Raw genomic sequence first — 15,826 nt, 5'->3', positions numbered from 1 at the left:
ATGGTATAGCTCATGTTTTGGTTTTCTAACATGGAAGCTTAGGTAATTTTTCCTCCTAACCATGATCAGTATCTTAAGTGTCCCTCTAAAGTATTGCTTGCACTATCCTGCAAGATTTTGTTTTGGTTTTGGTTTTTTTGGTTTTGGGGTTTTTTGTTTTGTTTTGTTTTGTTTTGTAAGTTGTCCTTTCATTTCCATTTAGTTTAAATGATTTTTAATTTCTCTTGAGAATTTGTCATTGAACCATGTGGTTTAGAATATGCCTGCTTTCATAGTACTCCTTGACATAACTGCTTAGTGGGCAGTGCTTATGGTAGCATTCTCCATTGTTTCTTAGACTTGTATTTCTCTGCTTCTCTGTTTGTTCAGTGGTGTTAACAGAGTTGTCCCAAATCCTGTTGGATAATTTCAATATCTCTGCCAAACAGGAATCTCAGTCTGATGAGTGTTCTGTCCCCTCAGATTGTGGTTCTGTGGTTCTGTCCCTTCACACTGCGGTTTTATCCCTTTACATTGTGGTTCTGTCCCTTCAGATTGTGGCTCTGCCTTGTGCTATGCATTGGAGTTTTTATTTCTTTTTTTTTTTTTTTTTTTTTTTTGTGGTTTTTCGAGACAGGGTTTCTCTGTGTAGCTCTGGCTGTCCTGGAACTCACTTTGTAGACCAGGCTAGCCTCGAACTCAGAAATCCGCCTGCCTCTGCCTCCCGAGTGCTGGGATTAAAGGCGTGCGCCACCACGCCCGGCTGAGTTTTTATTTCTTTTAAGATTTATTTTTTATTATATCTAAGTACACTGTAGCTGACTTCAGACACACACAGAAGAGGGGGCATCAGATCTCATTACAGATGGGTGTGAGCCACCGTGTGGTTACTGGGATTTGAACGCAGGACTTTCAGAAGAGCAGTCAGTGCTCTTAACCTCTGAGCCATCTCTCTAGCCCCTGGAGTTTTCTTATGAAATGTAAACACAAAAAAAGAAAGGCCCTTTGTCTTGTAGAGGTTAGCCATGGCATAGCTGGAGCATCCTGAAGCCATTTACTGAGTCTCTTGCCTCTGTCTTTTTCAAATGCTTAGTCTTACTTTTCTTTTCCTATTTTCACACCCTCCGGTGCTATGGGATTAGGAAGGGAGGCTGGAAACAGACATCTTCCCTCCCAAGTAGATTAAGTTATGGTAAAATAATTTCTCCTGAGGACAGATCTTGTTAAGAACAGCAAATCTTGCATATTTTAAATAGTCCTTTTCTTCTGCCTGCCAGAAGCAGAAAGTCTTCACTGTCAGGTTATATCTTCTAGAGGTAACACTTTACTGAGGTATGGTGGGTTCCCTGTGACTCTGACCTGTGATTTGTTACTCCAACTTGTCACTTCATGCCTCCAGCAAACCTCAGTTACCTTTCAGGAATTCGTATTGCTTTGTTGGGTTTTGTTTTCTTTGTGTAGATACTCATTTCACAAAGGTTCAGCCAAGTAAGCTGTACTTCTCAGCATCTACTTGACTGTCTCCAGCTTTAGCCAGTGTTTGTCTCATGACCTTGTTTCTTTGATTGATTAAAAATGTTTTTTTCAACTTACTCATTTTTATACTCATCAGATGGAATAGTGACTTCTCCTTGAATGGCATTGGAAAACAGAAGAACTTCCCATTTCTTGTGATTTTTGCCTATTATTTTTATAGTTTTATATTTTATATTTAATCTCTAACAGTTTTGAATTAATTTTTATACCTCACATGGCATATGAGGTCAGGTAAACTTTGCATAATGACACTAATATACATATAGTATAAGATTGCTCATAGTATTTCCTTTTTCTTAGTTCTTTTTAAGATATGTATAATTATGTCTTCTCTTTCATTCTTGCTGCTTGCAATTTATGACTTCTCGTTTTGTTATTTCCCCACCTTAGTGACCCTGGCCAGAAATGCATTTGTTTTATAGTACGAGCCATTGTGAGTACTTATCATAGTCCTTTAAAGGCCCTTTCCTTTGTTCTATTTACATTTGTTTTCCAAGACAGGGTTTCTCTGTATAGCCTTGGCTGTCCTGGAACTCACTTTGTAGACCAAGCTGGCCTTGAACTCAGAAATCTACCTGCCTCTGCCTCCCAAGTGCTGGGATTAAAGGCATGTGTCACCATTGCTCATTTACACATTCAAACTCACTATTTTCTATTGTTATTTCCTTTTACAGATAAACTGAGGTAGTTGAAATAGCCAGAGTGGCAGAAGACTCAGATCAAGTTTAGATGACTCAAAGCATTTCTCAGGTCTTCTGGCACCTGGATACCTGGTGTTGTGTGCTCCCTAATCCTGGGGTCTGAGCTGCACTATCCCTGGGCCCCACCCCTAGTTGACCTGCAGCAATCTCACTTCCTGGCTCACTGATCCCTTCTGGTTGGTATAAATGCTTCCCTGGGTCCCAGGAAGTGGCCATTGAATGTTCGGCACCCCCTGGTACTCTTTGAGGTAGAGGTAGCCCCAGACCCAGTTTTTAAGGCTATGGTTGGCCCTCTTCACCTGACCCCATTCTCTCTCCATTGGAGCTGCAAGTCTGCAGTTGCCTTAGATCCTTCTAGGACACTGTGCCCCTTCCTGCCCTTTTCTCACCTTCCCTTCAGTTCCTCTAGGCCCTTGTGGATTTTCCCTGCAGCTTCCTTAGGCCCTCCTGCCACCCTGTCTACCCTGACCCTATCCCATCCCCCTCCCACCCTCACCCCTGCAGCTGTGACTCTGCAGCTTCCCTAGGGACTACTGGGCAATTTCCACCCTTTCTACTACTAACTTTGGAACTGCCTGTATATTCTGCAACTCCTCTAGACCCTCGTAGCCTTTGTGAGTCTATTCCCAAACCATTCCTGTGGAGGAGACCCTGTACAAGAGCTTGGTTCTTATTCCCAGCTTCTGGTTTCTGAGAAAGTCCTGGTACCAGGCACCCAGACTCTTTCGCTTAGCCAGCTAAGCTGAACCCTGTTGAGTTGTGATAATCCACTGAACAGCTTGGTCCTGGTTTTGTCCTCCCTGAGTCTAAGGATGCCCTTGACATTACACTTCCCTTTTCTCATCCATGGAGATAGTATCTTTCCTACCCTCTCATTCCCTTGAGATGCCTCTTAGAAAACCTCCAACCTGCATATCTAAAGCCCAACCTGAAGGGTCCTAAATTGCCTGTCCTATCAAATTTGGCCTTACTATCCCTTAGATAATCAATACAAATGGCTGCCTAACAGCATCCTTGATCATAATATTAATTGGGATCTTTACAATATTGCCGGTGATCTGGGAAATGGAAAGAGATTTGCCATTTCCTATTCCTCTTTTCTCCAGACCCTGTTTATCTCTCCCCAAACAATGCAAATATCTTGTCTTTTAAGTTACCATAAATGGCTCTGTAAGTTTGTTGTAAAATGGGAGCCAGAAAGCCAACCTAGCAGGAAGGGGAGAGAGAAAGCAAAGGAGTAGCCAGCTTCAGTGCTCTCACTACCTGGTAAATTCTCAGCTCCCTCCTGCAGTGTTCTCTGTCTGCAGTCAGACAGACCTTACAATTTTCCTGTCTCCAAGCCTTCTTTGTTCTCTCTCATCTTACTGGATTCAGTTTTACAGGATTTTAGCTCTTTCAGGTCATTAGAGTGGTTTATGCTGTCCCACTTTAGTTAAAAGCTGGCTTCAGAGTTGGTGCATGGCTTTGCCTCCTCTAGATCCAAGCATGCTTATTTAAACATTCCCCCAAAATCTCTGTCCCATATCAGGTGAACTACCTGACTATGTGACAGAGAAAAGAGAGAACAGCAATATAAAGGGACAGACTACTCACAATAGGGACTATTGCTGCTCATCCCTACCTTTGAGACTTTGGTTTAATTTTCCAAGCTTGCTAAGGTATATGATTAAAACCCTGTAAAATCTCTAACAAAGGTGTTAACTTAACACAAAGGAAATATGTGGTTGTTGCCATCTTAGCCCCCATCAGGATGGAAGCAGTCACATGGCTGACAGTCAACTTTTCTAGGGTTTGAAAGAATGGACTTTGCCATGTGACCTCACTCCCATTCTGATTAAAAAGTGACCACATGACATAAGCCAATCAAGGAAAAATCAGCCCCTCCTAGCTGTGAAGCCCAAACCAGATAATTCTTCCACTGTTTTTAATCACACTAAACAAACCACAACCCAGACTACCGTATTCCCTTCCTCTTAAGCCTTTCTAGTTTCTTTTTCTCCCTCCTCAGAGACAAGCTGCCCATCCAGTCAGGGCTGGGGGAGTCCCAGACAAGGACCCTGATTGGAATTAAAATATCCCAGGGAGCATCTTAGCTAAGAATCAATTTATAACTTGCTTCCTGCTCAGTCTCTACAAAGCCACCTCTAAGGTGGTAAATTATGAAAAATTCCAAAAGGTCAGATATGAAAATCCATCAAAATTTCTAGACTGCCTTCCAAAGGCCCCCCCTTACAATATACTAATCTATATCCTGAGACCCAGGTGGAAAACAGCTCCTTATGAACTACTTCTTTCTCCAAAGTTCCCATGTTTTTAGGGCCAAAGTTAAACATCTATAGGAAGGACCTCAGGTGAAAATCTTAGCTGAGGTGTTCAGAGTGTACCATGGGAGAGATGAAAATGCCCCAAAATAACAATACCCAATGATGGCTAAGGCCTCTCAGCTGGGCAAAGCAAAAGCCCAGGCATCCTGGTCTCCCAAAGCCGGAGAATCTTCATGTACCTGTTCCAAATGTGGTCAAGAGAGTCATTGAGTTCTGGTTCAGTTCCAATCTCATAATCCACCAAGACCATGTGCAAGGTGCTATCAAAGAACTGTGGGGTATTGACTGTCCCCATGTCCCTCATGGCATGGGTACATCAAACCCTGATCACCTTTCAGCCAATCTTCCTGGCCCAGCCATGGACAACTAGGGTCTCCTTTGGCCTGACCACTGCCATCTCCAACAGGGAGCCTTAGGTAGTTATCACAGTATCAGTTCAGTCTTCCTTCTGAACATCAAAGCCACTTTACAGTCCTGACAAAATTCTGGGAGCCACCTCTCCATCCCTCTATTGTCAGAGTAGGGAGGGCAGCCTTACCAGGCTTACCAAACCCCTCCACCTAGCTGTATATTTAGGGGTACCCTCTTACCCATTCCTTCCTAGTAGCACTAACCCAGTGGTACCAAACTGCCCCATCTCCTTGCTGGACCCCTTACAATGTACTAATCTGGATCTTGAGACCCCAGGTGGAAAGCAGCTCCTTTTCTAGCTGTTTTCCAAGCCAAAATGAGAGCTTCTGTTTCTTTTGCTCCCCACATCTGCTTGACACCAAGCATCAACATTCCCCTTCTCCAAATTATGTACTTAGAAGCACCTTTTCCATTATCAGCCTCTCAGGTAGATCCCCAGGTATAGGATGCCCAAAACCTCTCTATAGACAAACATTACACCACCACCAATCATTCAATTGTGAAACCCCACCAAATATATAACCCAGGCTCAATACCAATGTCCCTCCAAAGTCACAGGAGATATAAGCCTCTTGTCCCTGACCTCTTAGGGAAGAAACGTCTGCGTCCCACTTCTTCCCTCGTTAGTACCCCTGGATGGGCAGTTATAAAAACCTAATGGAACCCATCCTTGGTTCAGGATCTCCAGCTAATCAGTGCAGCAGTAGTTCCTCTTCACCCCTTAGTATCTAGCCAGTATACTTCCCTCTCCATGATGCCCTCAGAGACCTCCCATTCTCTGTCCTAGACCTTAAAGATACCTTTCCTATTCCTCTGGTTACCCAGTCACAAAACAGCTTTGCCTTTACCTGGCCTGACCAGGACACACCCATTTCTACCCAACTCATTTGGACTCTCCTACACCAGAGGTTCTGGGAAAGCCCATATTTATTTGACTAGGCTCTGGCCTCTGACCTACTCTTTGTAGTTTCCTAAATCTAATATGTAGATGACCTTCTCCTTCATAGCCCATCCCTGCACATTAGCTCAGCAGACACCTCTGTCTAGCCAGGAATGTAGGGTCTCACTCACCCCCTAAGGTCCACTTGTGCATTCCTCAGGTTTCTTCTCTGGGACTAAACATAACTCTTACAAGGCTATTACCATAGATAGAAAACATCTAAGCCAGTCACCCACTGTCCTCACCACCAAGGATGAAATTCTATCATTCCTAGGGATGACTTGCCTCTTACTCTCTTCTTGTGAGGCAGGCGGCCTGTGCCTCGACCCCCACCACCATGAACATTAGCAAACTATTTCATAGACTTCAAAACAGGCCCTTCTTCCATGTTCCAGCACCACACCTCCCAGACTTAACTCGGCCCTTCTCTCTGTGTGTGTCTCTGAAATAGAGGGATGCACTCTCAGAGTCTGGGGTCATCTTTGCCCCTCAAAAATGAGACCGTCCTAAGGCTTGGCACCTGGTTTGCAAGCTCTGTCTGCAGCTGAGCTTCTTAGATGTAAATCAGAAGGGTTAAGACTGAGTCGCTTACTACAGTCTTCTCTTTTCATCAACCACACCATCTCCTAACATACAAGGGTCTCCAACACTGCAACTTACCTTCCAGCCATGTCCATGTCTCAACATTTCAAACTGACTCAAGTTACTGTCTTGACTGTCTTAAAGTATACACAGATCATTTGTTTCTGCTGGCTTCTGCCGTCTATCACCTATTTGGTTCCATATTCTAGAGTCTGCCTCTCCAGCAACTTCTTCCCCCCGACCTGCTCTGTTTGCTTCTCCTGTCCCCTCAGTAAGGAGCCTTTCTCTGGCTCCTGAAGCCTACTTTGCTCTCCAGAGCCTCACCATGTGGGCAATTCTCTAGTTACTAAAGCACTTTCTCCTCTCTGTCTACTGGGACCCTCCCAGTTTCCTTTCCTTCTCCCCCTAGGAGCTGTCTGATAAGCCCCACAGCTCCCTTACACCATTCTGGGCCTCTGTGACCTTCTCTCTCTTGTCTCTCAGCTCTGTCCTGGAAGTTCCCATGCTCTCCTGGGCTTCTTTGTCTCTCAGCTCCCACTTGGAGCTTATAGAAACTGCCTTCCACAGAGCTTGATTTGCAACCCTTTCTCTCTTCCTCCAGAGAAAAGTCTCATTGTTACCACAAGGAGCTTGGCTACAGTACAGTTCAAATGGCTGAAATTGGCATGCTCGATTTGCAATGATGGCAGCTTCTGTCACTGCACAAACAAATGATTAAAAAAAATCATTTATATTCTGATAAAGGACCCATGTCATGCCAGATGGGAGATGGGGTTCATTGGTAAACTTGACTATAGCACTTACCACAGCTGCCCATCCGGCATAATCAAAGTATAGAGGGTACACAGTCCACTCTCTCAACCCCTAGGTATAGACGTGGTAAAAGAAGTGGTCCAAAGTTCCTCAGAAGTACTCACAACCCTAATATCATCCCCTTTAGATTAGACTGATCCCACTTCCCTGGCATACCATATTTTGAGATGTTAACCTCTGCTATTAGCTAGATATACTAACAGCAGAAAGGGGTGGTCTTTGTCTCTTCCTTTGGGAGGAACACCATCTTTATGTTAAGCAATGGGGTATAATGAAAGATAAAATTCAACACTTAAGACAGACAGATCTCCAAAAACATAAGAAACAGCTCCATGTCTCTGGCTAGTGATCATTGACAGACCAGTATGGAGTTAGATACTACCTTTTTTAACCCCCTTCTTCTCCTTTTCTTTCTTTTTTTCTCTTTTTTTAAAAATGATTTTGTTTCTTGTGTGTGCGTGTGTGTGTGCATGCTGTCTGCGGACACACAGATCCCATTGCAGATGGTTGTGAGCCACAATGTGGGTGCTGGGAATTGAACTCAGGACCACTGGAAGAGCAGTCAGTTCTCTTAACCACTGAGCCATCTCACCAGCCTCTCCTCATTTTCTTAGTCCTGCTAATTTTCTCTGCTTTATTAACTTTTTACCTAAACTTCAAAAAAAAAAAATTAGAAGATTTGTAATCAGACCTTTAACCACTTGTAATTACAGATTTACTGACCCTTAGTTACAGAGCCAGAGGCCTACAACACCCAATTATATCCTGAGATCAATGGCCAAACTTTCCCCAAGGACCTCGACACCCTGGATTAGCAGGAAGCATTCTGAGAATAATACTGCCCCTTTCAAAACCACCCTCCCTTTTTCACCTCTGATTGTTTGATAATAAACAAAGGGGGAGAAAATGTAGAGAAAGCTGTAAGTGGCATGCCACAAAACCCAAAGTGCGGTCCAGCTCCTCCTTCCCACCCTAACCTATGACCTCAGTAAGACGCCTGACAGGAGGTGTCCAAAATGGCAGCACCAGGGCTTCTCAGCCTGCAGCCATCACAAGAGCTGTCCACGGTGACACATCTCCTTTCCTGCCTCAGCAGAAGCTGCCCTTCAAGAGCTGTCACGGTAGACCTTTCCTGCCTCAGCCTACTGCCATCCTAAGGACCTGTCAACCCCACACACCCCAGCAGCCCCACAGAGATGGAACCTCAGCAAAAGCCAGCTGCAGCTGGGACCCTAACCCATGGGCCCAATGCAGGGAAAAGCGGGGTGGGGGTGGGGAGCTGCCAATCCTTGAGCTTCCCACAAAAATCCACCAATCCCTGAGCTCCCCAAGCTCAGAACTTGAAATCCCACCAATCCTCCATCTAAAAATCTCTGCCCTAAAAAGTTCCACCCCCTAAGAAATCCTATATAAACTGGACGTGGTGGTTCACGCCTTTAATCCCAGAATTTAGGAGGCAGAGGCCAGCCTGGTCTACAAAGTGAGTTCCAGGACAGCCAGGGCTACACAGAGAAACCCTGTCTCAAAAAGAAGGAGGAGGAGGAAGAAGAGGAGGAGGAAGAGGAAGAAATTCTATATAAGCACAGCCCTTTGTCCAATTCCCTGCTGCCCACTCCTGGGATCAGAGTGCAGCCTTCCCTGGATTTGTTCCTACGCACCCTAGACCCTCCAATAAATCTCTTTCATGAGATTTCCTGCCTGGTGTCACTCTTTTGTCAGAAGAAGCCAAGAAGAAAAGAAACAATGAAGACAAGACAAGAGAAGGAGCCTCCTCTCAGAGCTATGTGGCTCCTGAACTCCCATGTCTCAGGATGCCCTTCTAGGGGACACTGTCCCACCTCAAAGCTGTGTGGTTCCTGGGCCACTGTGACTCAAGATGCCCTTCCACTGGGACACTGTTTCACCTCAGAGCTACCTGGGCTCTCATGTCTCAGGATGCCCTTCCACTGGGAGACCTTTTCCCTTCAGAGCTGTATGGTTTCTAGGTTTCCAGGTCCCAGGATGCCCTTCCATTCGAGCAGGAACACTTACAGGTTGTTTATACAACCTGAGTACTTCTGAGGTCTTTTGACTTAGTGTCCTGGTGCTGTCCATTTTGATTACAAATGGGAACCTTGACTATGTATCTTCCTTTGGAAAATAAGAGCTACCATAGCTTCCTTGTCTCCCCAGGTCTGACCGTGACAGCTGTCAAAGACTCTGGAGAATGGAATCTAGAGGCTGGGGCTTTGGTGCTTGCAGATGCTGGTCTCTGCTGTATTGACGAATTTAACAGCCTCAAAGAACATGACAGGACAAGCATCCATGAAGCAATGGAGCAACAAACCATAAGTGTTGCTAAGGCTGGGTAAGCATTTCTCTTCTTTAAAGCCTTCGGAAGTAGAAAAAGTATTCAGTATAAATCCCAAGAAAATGGGAACCTTGTTGATATACTCAGGGATTATCAACCATCTTCAAGTTCAAAAGTTTACTTACTAGACTATAGGTGTGCATAAGGGAATGAAAGTGAATTGGTTTGAAAAGAAAAGGTTAGAAGTAAACTATAAAAGTAGACTGCCTTAATTACTTTTGTATTTCTGTGAAGAGACACCAGCCTTTAACTGGGGACTTGGTTACAACTTCAAAGGCTTAGTCTGTCATGGCAGGGACCATGGTGCAGGCAGACATGGTGTAGGAGAAGTAGCCAAGATCCTCTGGCAGCAGACAGAGAAAGAAAGCAGGACTGGGCCTGCAGTGGCCTTTTGAAGCCTCAGAACTCTGCCCCAGTAACACACCTCCTCCATCAAGGCCACACCTCCCAATCCTTCCTATCAACTGGCTTAGGGGGGGGTCATCCTCCTTCAAACTACCAAGGAGACTATCTTAGTTCGTTCAGGGCAATTTATGGTGCTCTTTCAACACAGGTCTCTACTTTTTTTTTTTTTTTCTATAAAAGTCCTGTGTGTCCTCAGGGCATCTTAAATATGGGGATTTTGAAAGATTAACAGAGTACAATAGAGATAAATTTAGTGGAATGGCTTCTAGGATTTTACGTGGAAACCATAAAGCATTAGAAGCCCAGGGAGATAGGCTTCCTCTTACAGGTCAATAGGAAATATTACTATGATGTGAATTCTTCTGAAATCAGTCTATAGAGTCCACGCTGTTCCAGGCAAGACTCTAGCCACTTGATAAGCTGATTAAATTTTACAAAGAAAGGCACAGAAAATAGACTTACCAAAACAAGTTTGATAAAGGATAACTATGAAGACCCCTATGACCCAACTGACCTTTCTTGGGTATATATGTAAACAACTCATGTACAGTGAAGACAGTTACACTCCATATTTATCGCTGCACTACTCAGTCTTTGGAAATGGAATTCCATCAGTAAATGAATGGAAAAAACTACATATACACAGTGGAATTTTATCATAATGAAAAATGAGTTATGACATTTACAAGAAAATGAATAGAACTGGAAATCATTATGTTAAGCAAAATAAGCCAGACTCAAGGATAAATACCACATGTTTTTACTCATGAGGGAAAGGAGAAAGAAATCTTGCCAGAATAGAAAGGAAGGGAGGAAAGAGAAATGGAAGACATGTGATATGGAAGCAGAGGGCGGACATAGGCTGGCAGGAGGGGCGTGGCAGGGAGTGAGGGAAGGAGATGGTTCGTTCAAAGTGTAACTTTTGCATACATTTTAAAATAATGAAACCCATGATTGGTATGCTAACTTAAAACTAATTTTAAAAGAAATTTATATAAATGAAATAAATATGCTTGAACACTCTGATATGGATGTGCAAAAAAGGACCTGTACAAACATAGTTTTTAGCAGCTTTATTTTTAATGCCTCTGAACTGCAAACAGCTCAGGCTCATTACCAGATAATGGATAAACCGTGATACCTATGTGGAATGAAATACTGCTAGCATGAAATACAGGGACAGCCTAGCAGACTGTAGGTACATGAAGCAACATGAATAAAAGCCTTATTCAAAGTGAAAGATGCCAAGACATGATTCCATCCACATGTGTGAAATGCTGGAGAAAGCCAACTAAGGCAAGAGCAGGTCAGGGTGTACATAACACACATACGTTTGTGTCCCAAATCACTGTCAGATTTCTGAACACTTGCTCTTCCTGAATGGTGACGTGTGTGAATGTAGCTCACAGCTTCTCTTTGGGCTTTGTTAGTAAACCTACCTAGAAAAATGCTACATAAGAAGAGACTGAAAGAAGACCTGATGCCTGGACGCAGGGAGACTTACTCACAGTTGCTTTGTTACAAGGGAAACAATGTCTCCAAAAGGAAACCATTGAAAGAATAATTTTCACTTTGGATTTCTTGTCTGTAAAAGAAAAGGACTCATTTTAGAGGATTAGAACCTTTTGTTGCTACTTGTGGGCAGTTTTTAAGTTGTTTCTTCTCTAATCTATCTACCAGATACATATGTATTACACAGTTTGCTTAAGAAGCAGCTGGAACACTGTGATTTAGTGAGTAGTTCCCGTGGCTGTGGGAATAGTTCCTACACAGAGCTTTTGTGTTATGGTTTAAAGACGAAGTCCTTCCTGTCCTTCTGCTTTGTCTTGACTTCTGTCCAGTGTTGATACTTCCTTGAGAGGAGGCACTCACCACAGCTAGTAGTTCAGTGATCTGGCCTTTTTACTTTTATTTAAGAATTTTACTTTAAAGAACTTAGCATATTTTATTTAAAGACTTTATAGGGATTGGGGAGATGGCTAAGTGGTTGGGAGCATTCACTACCCTTACTCACAATTACCCAGGGTATCTCAAGTTCTTTACTGACCTCCAAGGCATCAGGTACATAGGTCGTGTACAGACAAACATTCAGGCAAAACATCCATATATGTAAAATAATAATTGAAAAATGAAAACATTGTTGTGATTTACTGCATTCAAGGTTGATAGGACCAGTGTTCTCTCACTATTACAGCTAAACTGGCTCTTAGTCACTTGCTGTCATATGTTGACATTGTTGGTATCTGCCCCCCTCCATAACCATTTCTGGATTCATAAAGTCATTTATACTATTTTATTGTTAGCATGAATTTTAAGAGTCAGTTCCTAACATTGCATAGTATGTAATTACATAACTTTTGTATATTAGATTTCTGAACATTGAAAAGGACTCTTTTTCTTTATGAACTTAGTGACAATATTTATAATCACATTAAGATAACAGAGCTGGAATTACTATGCTCTGTGAATTTAGGAAAATGTTGTAGTCTCTTTTCTCCACTGGATGAATCCACATGTTGACAAGTATCCAAGAGGTAACTGATTTTTATTCAGACCATTGTGTTTATAGTGAGTGCATGCTGACCTGAAATTTTCAGTTGGGCTTAACATTTCTCATACCTTAAAATTTAAATTTCATTTAAAAACAGAACAGTTATAGAGCATGCTTTTAATCTCTTCAACCTTGAACTATTCAATTTCACATTTTCCATACAGAGAAATGACTTGGATTAAAAACTTCCAAGAAGAGGCCAAACACTTTTCCTCCAAAGTTATTTTTTCTTTTAATTTTCTACAAAATCCCTGCTGCCCAGAAGCAACCAGTATTCAACTTGGACAGCAGCAATGAACAACCCTTACTTAAAATAAAGCAATGTGAATTGTAGATAGATTCAAGAACAGTCAAAATGGTTATTGTAAATAGGAAAAGTTCCTGGCTCAAAGTCAGTGAGTGTCAGTGGTAGCCTCATCTACTGTGTGCTTGACTTTGGGACGGGCTTGACTGTTTTTGGTCTCTGAAAATCTCCATGAAATGAACGTCAAGGCCTTTCTTTTATTATTTGCTATTTTTTGTGACCATAATTATGTCATTTCCCTCTTCCCTTTCTTCCCCACAACCCACTCATGCGTGCGCGCACACACACACACACACACAACCTATATGCATGAATACAATCTGCCTAATCTCTGTGTTACTTGTGCATGTGTGTCCTTAGGGCTGAGCATGTGATCTTGGATTACTAACCGGTGTGCTCCTGCTCTCCGCATTCCTTAGTTGCCTACAGTTCTTTTCAAGGTTGAGACTTCAGGAGCTTTCCCCCTTCCACGTTGGCATGTCTACTGGTGTCATGCTTGGGCAGGTCATGTTTAGACAGCCATGTTATCTGCTTCTGAAACCAAGATTGTCCTAACTTGAAGTCAACTTCTGACTCAGTGCCTGTCTTACATCAATAGACAGAAGCTATAGCTACTGAAGTATAGTATTTTATTATTAAATAAGACCACATACACATAACATAAACTTCCCATCTCAACCAACTTTCCTTGTATATCTTAGCTGTGCTAAGTGCCTTTCTATTGCTGTGCATGTCTTTGACATCTAGCCAATATGTTCTTGGCCTAGATGGGATAATACTTAGTGACTCCAAGATTATCTTAAGTGTGTGTATGAAGGTATTTATAGTGTTCTCCATAGTCGGCACTCATTTGAGTCTCTAAAATAGCTTCATGATAATTGTATCAGCATCATTCTCTTAATAAAGAAAAATGATATTCAGGCTTTCTTGTTGTGATCCCACACCCATGCAACTCTCATTAAACTCAGGAGCTCATAAAAAATAAAAATACATAAAAAAGATGTGATAAGAGAACTTCTTGGGAAGGAGTTTAGAGAGAAGAAAAGGTAATGAGGTGAATTTGATCAAAATACAGTATGAATAAATACAAAATTTATTTGGTTGTTTTTGGTTTTGTTTTTTGAGACAGGGTCTCTCTGTATAGCCCTGGCTATCCTGGAACTCTCTCTGTAGACCAGGCTGACCTTCAAATCACAGATATCTGCCTGCCTCTGCGCTCTGAGTGCTGGGATGAAAGGGATGTGCTCCCTTTAGTATCAAAGGATAGGAAATTTAGAGAAGGGTTCTTACAAACAATACAGAAAAGAGTTTCCAGCGGCCGCAGCTACCTAGAGGTTGGGTAGATTAGCTATAGGATTGTGAGAGTCTTCCAGTTTAAGGAAGAAAACATGTATGTATGAAATCAAGTATCTAATGAGGTTTCTTAGAGGATAGCCTTTAATGTGCCACCTACGAGGGAAAATAAATTGTGGACTAAGCTACAATTGAACCATAGCTTATTCACCTGTTGGCTGCTTTCCCGTAGAATATGTACATAAAATGTGGTTTTATATTGTATCGTGAGATATAGAACATGATATATTCTAGAGAGAGCAAGTTCAGAAGCCAACATCAAAAGTCCCCCAGAGTTAACTAGAATAATGACCCCAGAGTTAACTAGAATAATGACGAGTAGAAATTCCAGAGCTAGCCTGGCTAGATTGACGTTCAAGCTCCACTACTTGGCATTTGGGCATTTGTCTCGGTCAAGTTTCTGTTGAACACTGTGAACAAAAACAACTTGAGAAAAAGGATTATGTCAGTTTACAATTGTACTCTGAGTTAAGGAGAGTGGAGCTGGAACTCAAGGTGGGAACTGAAGCAGAGGCCATGGAACACTGACTTGTTCCTCGTGGCTTGCTCAGTCTGCTTTCTTAGTCTGCTTTTTTATATACCCCAGGACCACATGCCCAGGAGTGCTACCACCCACAAAGGATGGGCCCTACCACATCAATCATTAATCAAGAAAGTCCTCTGCAGACCAGCCAATAGGCCGATCTGGTGGGAACATTTTATCTATTGAGGGCCCTTCTTTTCAAATGATTCTAGCTTGTGTCAAGCTGACACAAAACCAGGCTGAAAGCACATATTACTTCATTTTTCTAATGCTAGACTGCCAGTCTATATCATGGTTTGAGTGGGAGTTTGTTAAAGTAAATGTAAAATAACAGCTGTATAATCCATTGTCACCATAGCCCCAAAACTTCATTCATTCCTAGTTTATTCTCTCATTATCCTTAGTAGCTGAGCTTCCCTTCATGGAACCACTTTGGATATACCTTCAAGAGAGGTCCGATAGCTGCTGTCATTCTTATTAAAACATTTATGTCAGAATAGCCCAGGACCTCTAAGCAGTTTGTGACTTGGCATCTCTTGGGTCTAACGATGGTCTCTCATCTGGTCCACTCTTCCTCAGAAGCAGTTAAAATAGAAAAGACTGTGGTATTATGAGCTTGGTGCATGGTCCAGCATGGGGCCTGTCCAGAAGTGTATTGAGGATAAAAGATCACTTAAGGAATGTACCAAGAATGGGTCATAAGCCATCTAGGCTAGAGCCTCCAATCGCTGACACCATTGCATACACTAACAAGATTTTGCTGAAAGGACCCTGATATAGCTGTCTCTTGTGAGGCTATGCCGGGGCCTAGCAAACACAGAAGTGGATGCTCACAGTCAACTATTGGATGGATCACAGGGCTCCCAATGGAGGAGCTAGAGAAAGTACCCAAAGAGCTAAAGGGATCTGCAACCCTATAGGTAGAACAACAATATGAACTAACCAGTACCCCCCGGAGCTCGTGTCTCTAGCTGCATGTGTAGCAGAAGATGGCCTAGTTGGCCATCAGTGGAAAGAGAGGCCCATTGGTTGTGCAAACTTTATATGCCTCAGT

General features: G+C 42.7%; 1 protein-coding gene across 2 annotated transcripts in view; it reads left to right on the top strand.

Annotated features, from left to right (window-relative positions):
* The window catches only part of Mcm9 (minichromosome maintenance 9 homologous recombination repair factor), an 88,754-nt gene that overhangs the window by 51,712 nt on the left and 21,216 nt on the right, over positions 1-15,826 (top strand). For both annotated transcript variants that reach the window (XM_021174345.3, XM_029482491.2), the window contains exon 8: positions 9,459-9,633. In XM_021174345.3, the coding sequence (XP_021030004.1) occupies positions 9,459-9,633 (175 nt within the window). The remainder of the gene's footprint in view (positions 1-9,458; positions 9,634-15,826) is intronic.

This window comes from Mus caroli, unplaced genomic scaffold, assembly GCF_978045245.1.
Source record: "Mus caroli unplaced genomic scaffold, Mus_caroli_1 scaffold_9, whole genome shotgun sequence".
In the NCBI taxonomy this organism is placed as follows: Eukaryota; Metazoa; Chordata; class Mammalia; order Rodentia; family Muridae; genus Mus; species Mus caroli.
Note: the sequence above shows the minus strand (reverse complement) of the source record. Positions and strands in the feature narration are given on the sequence as shown.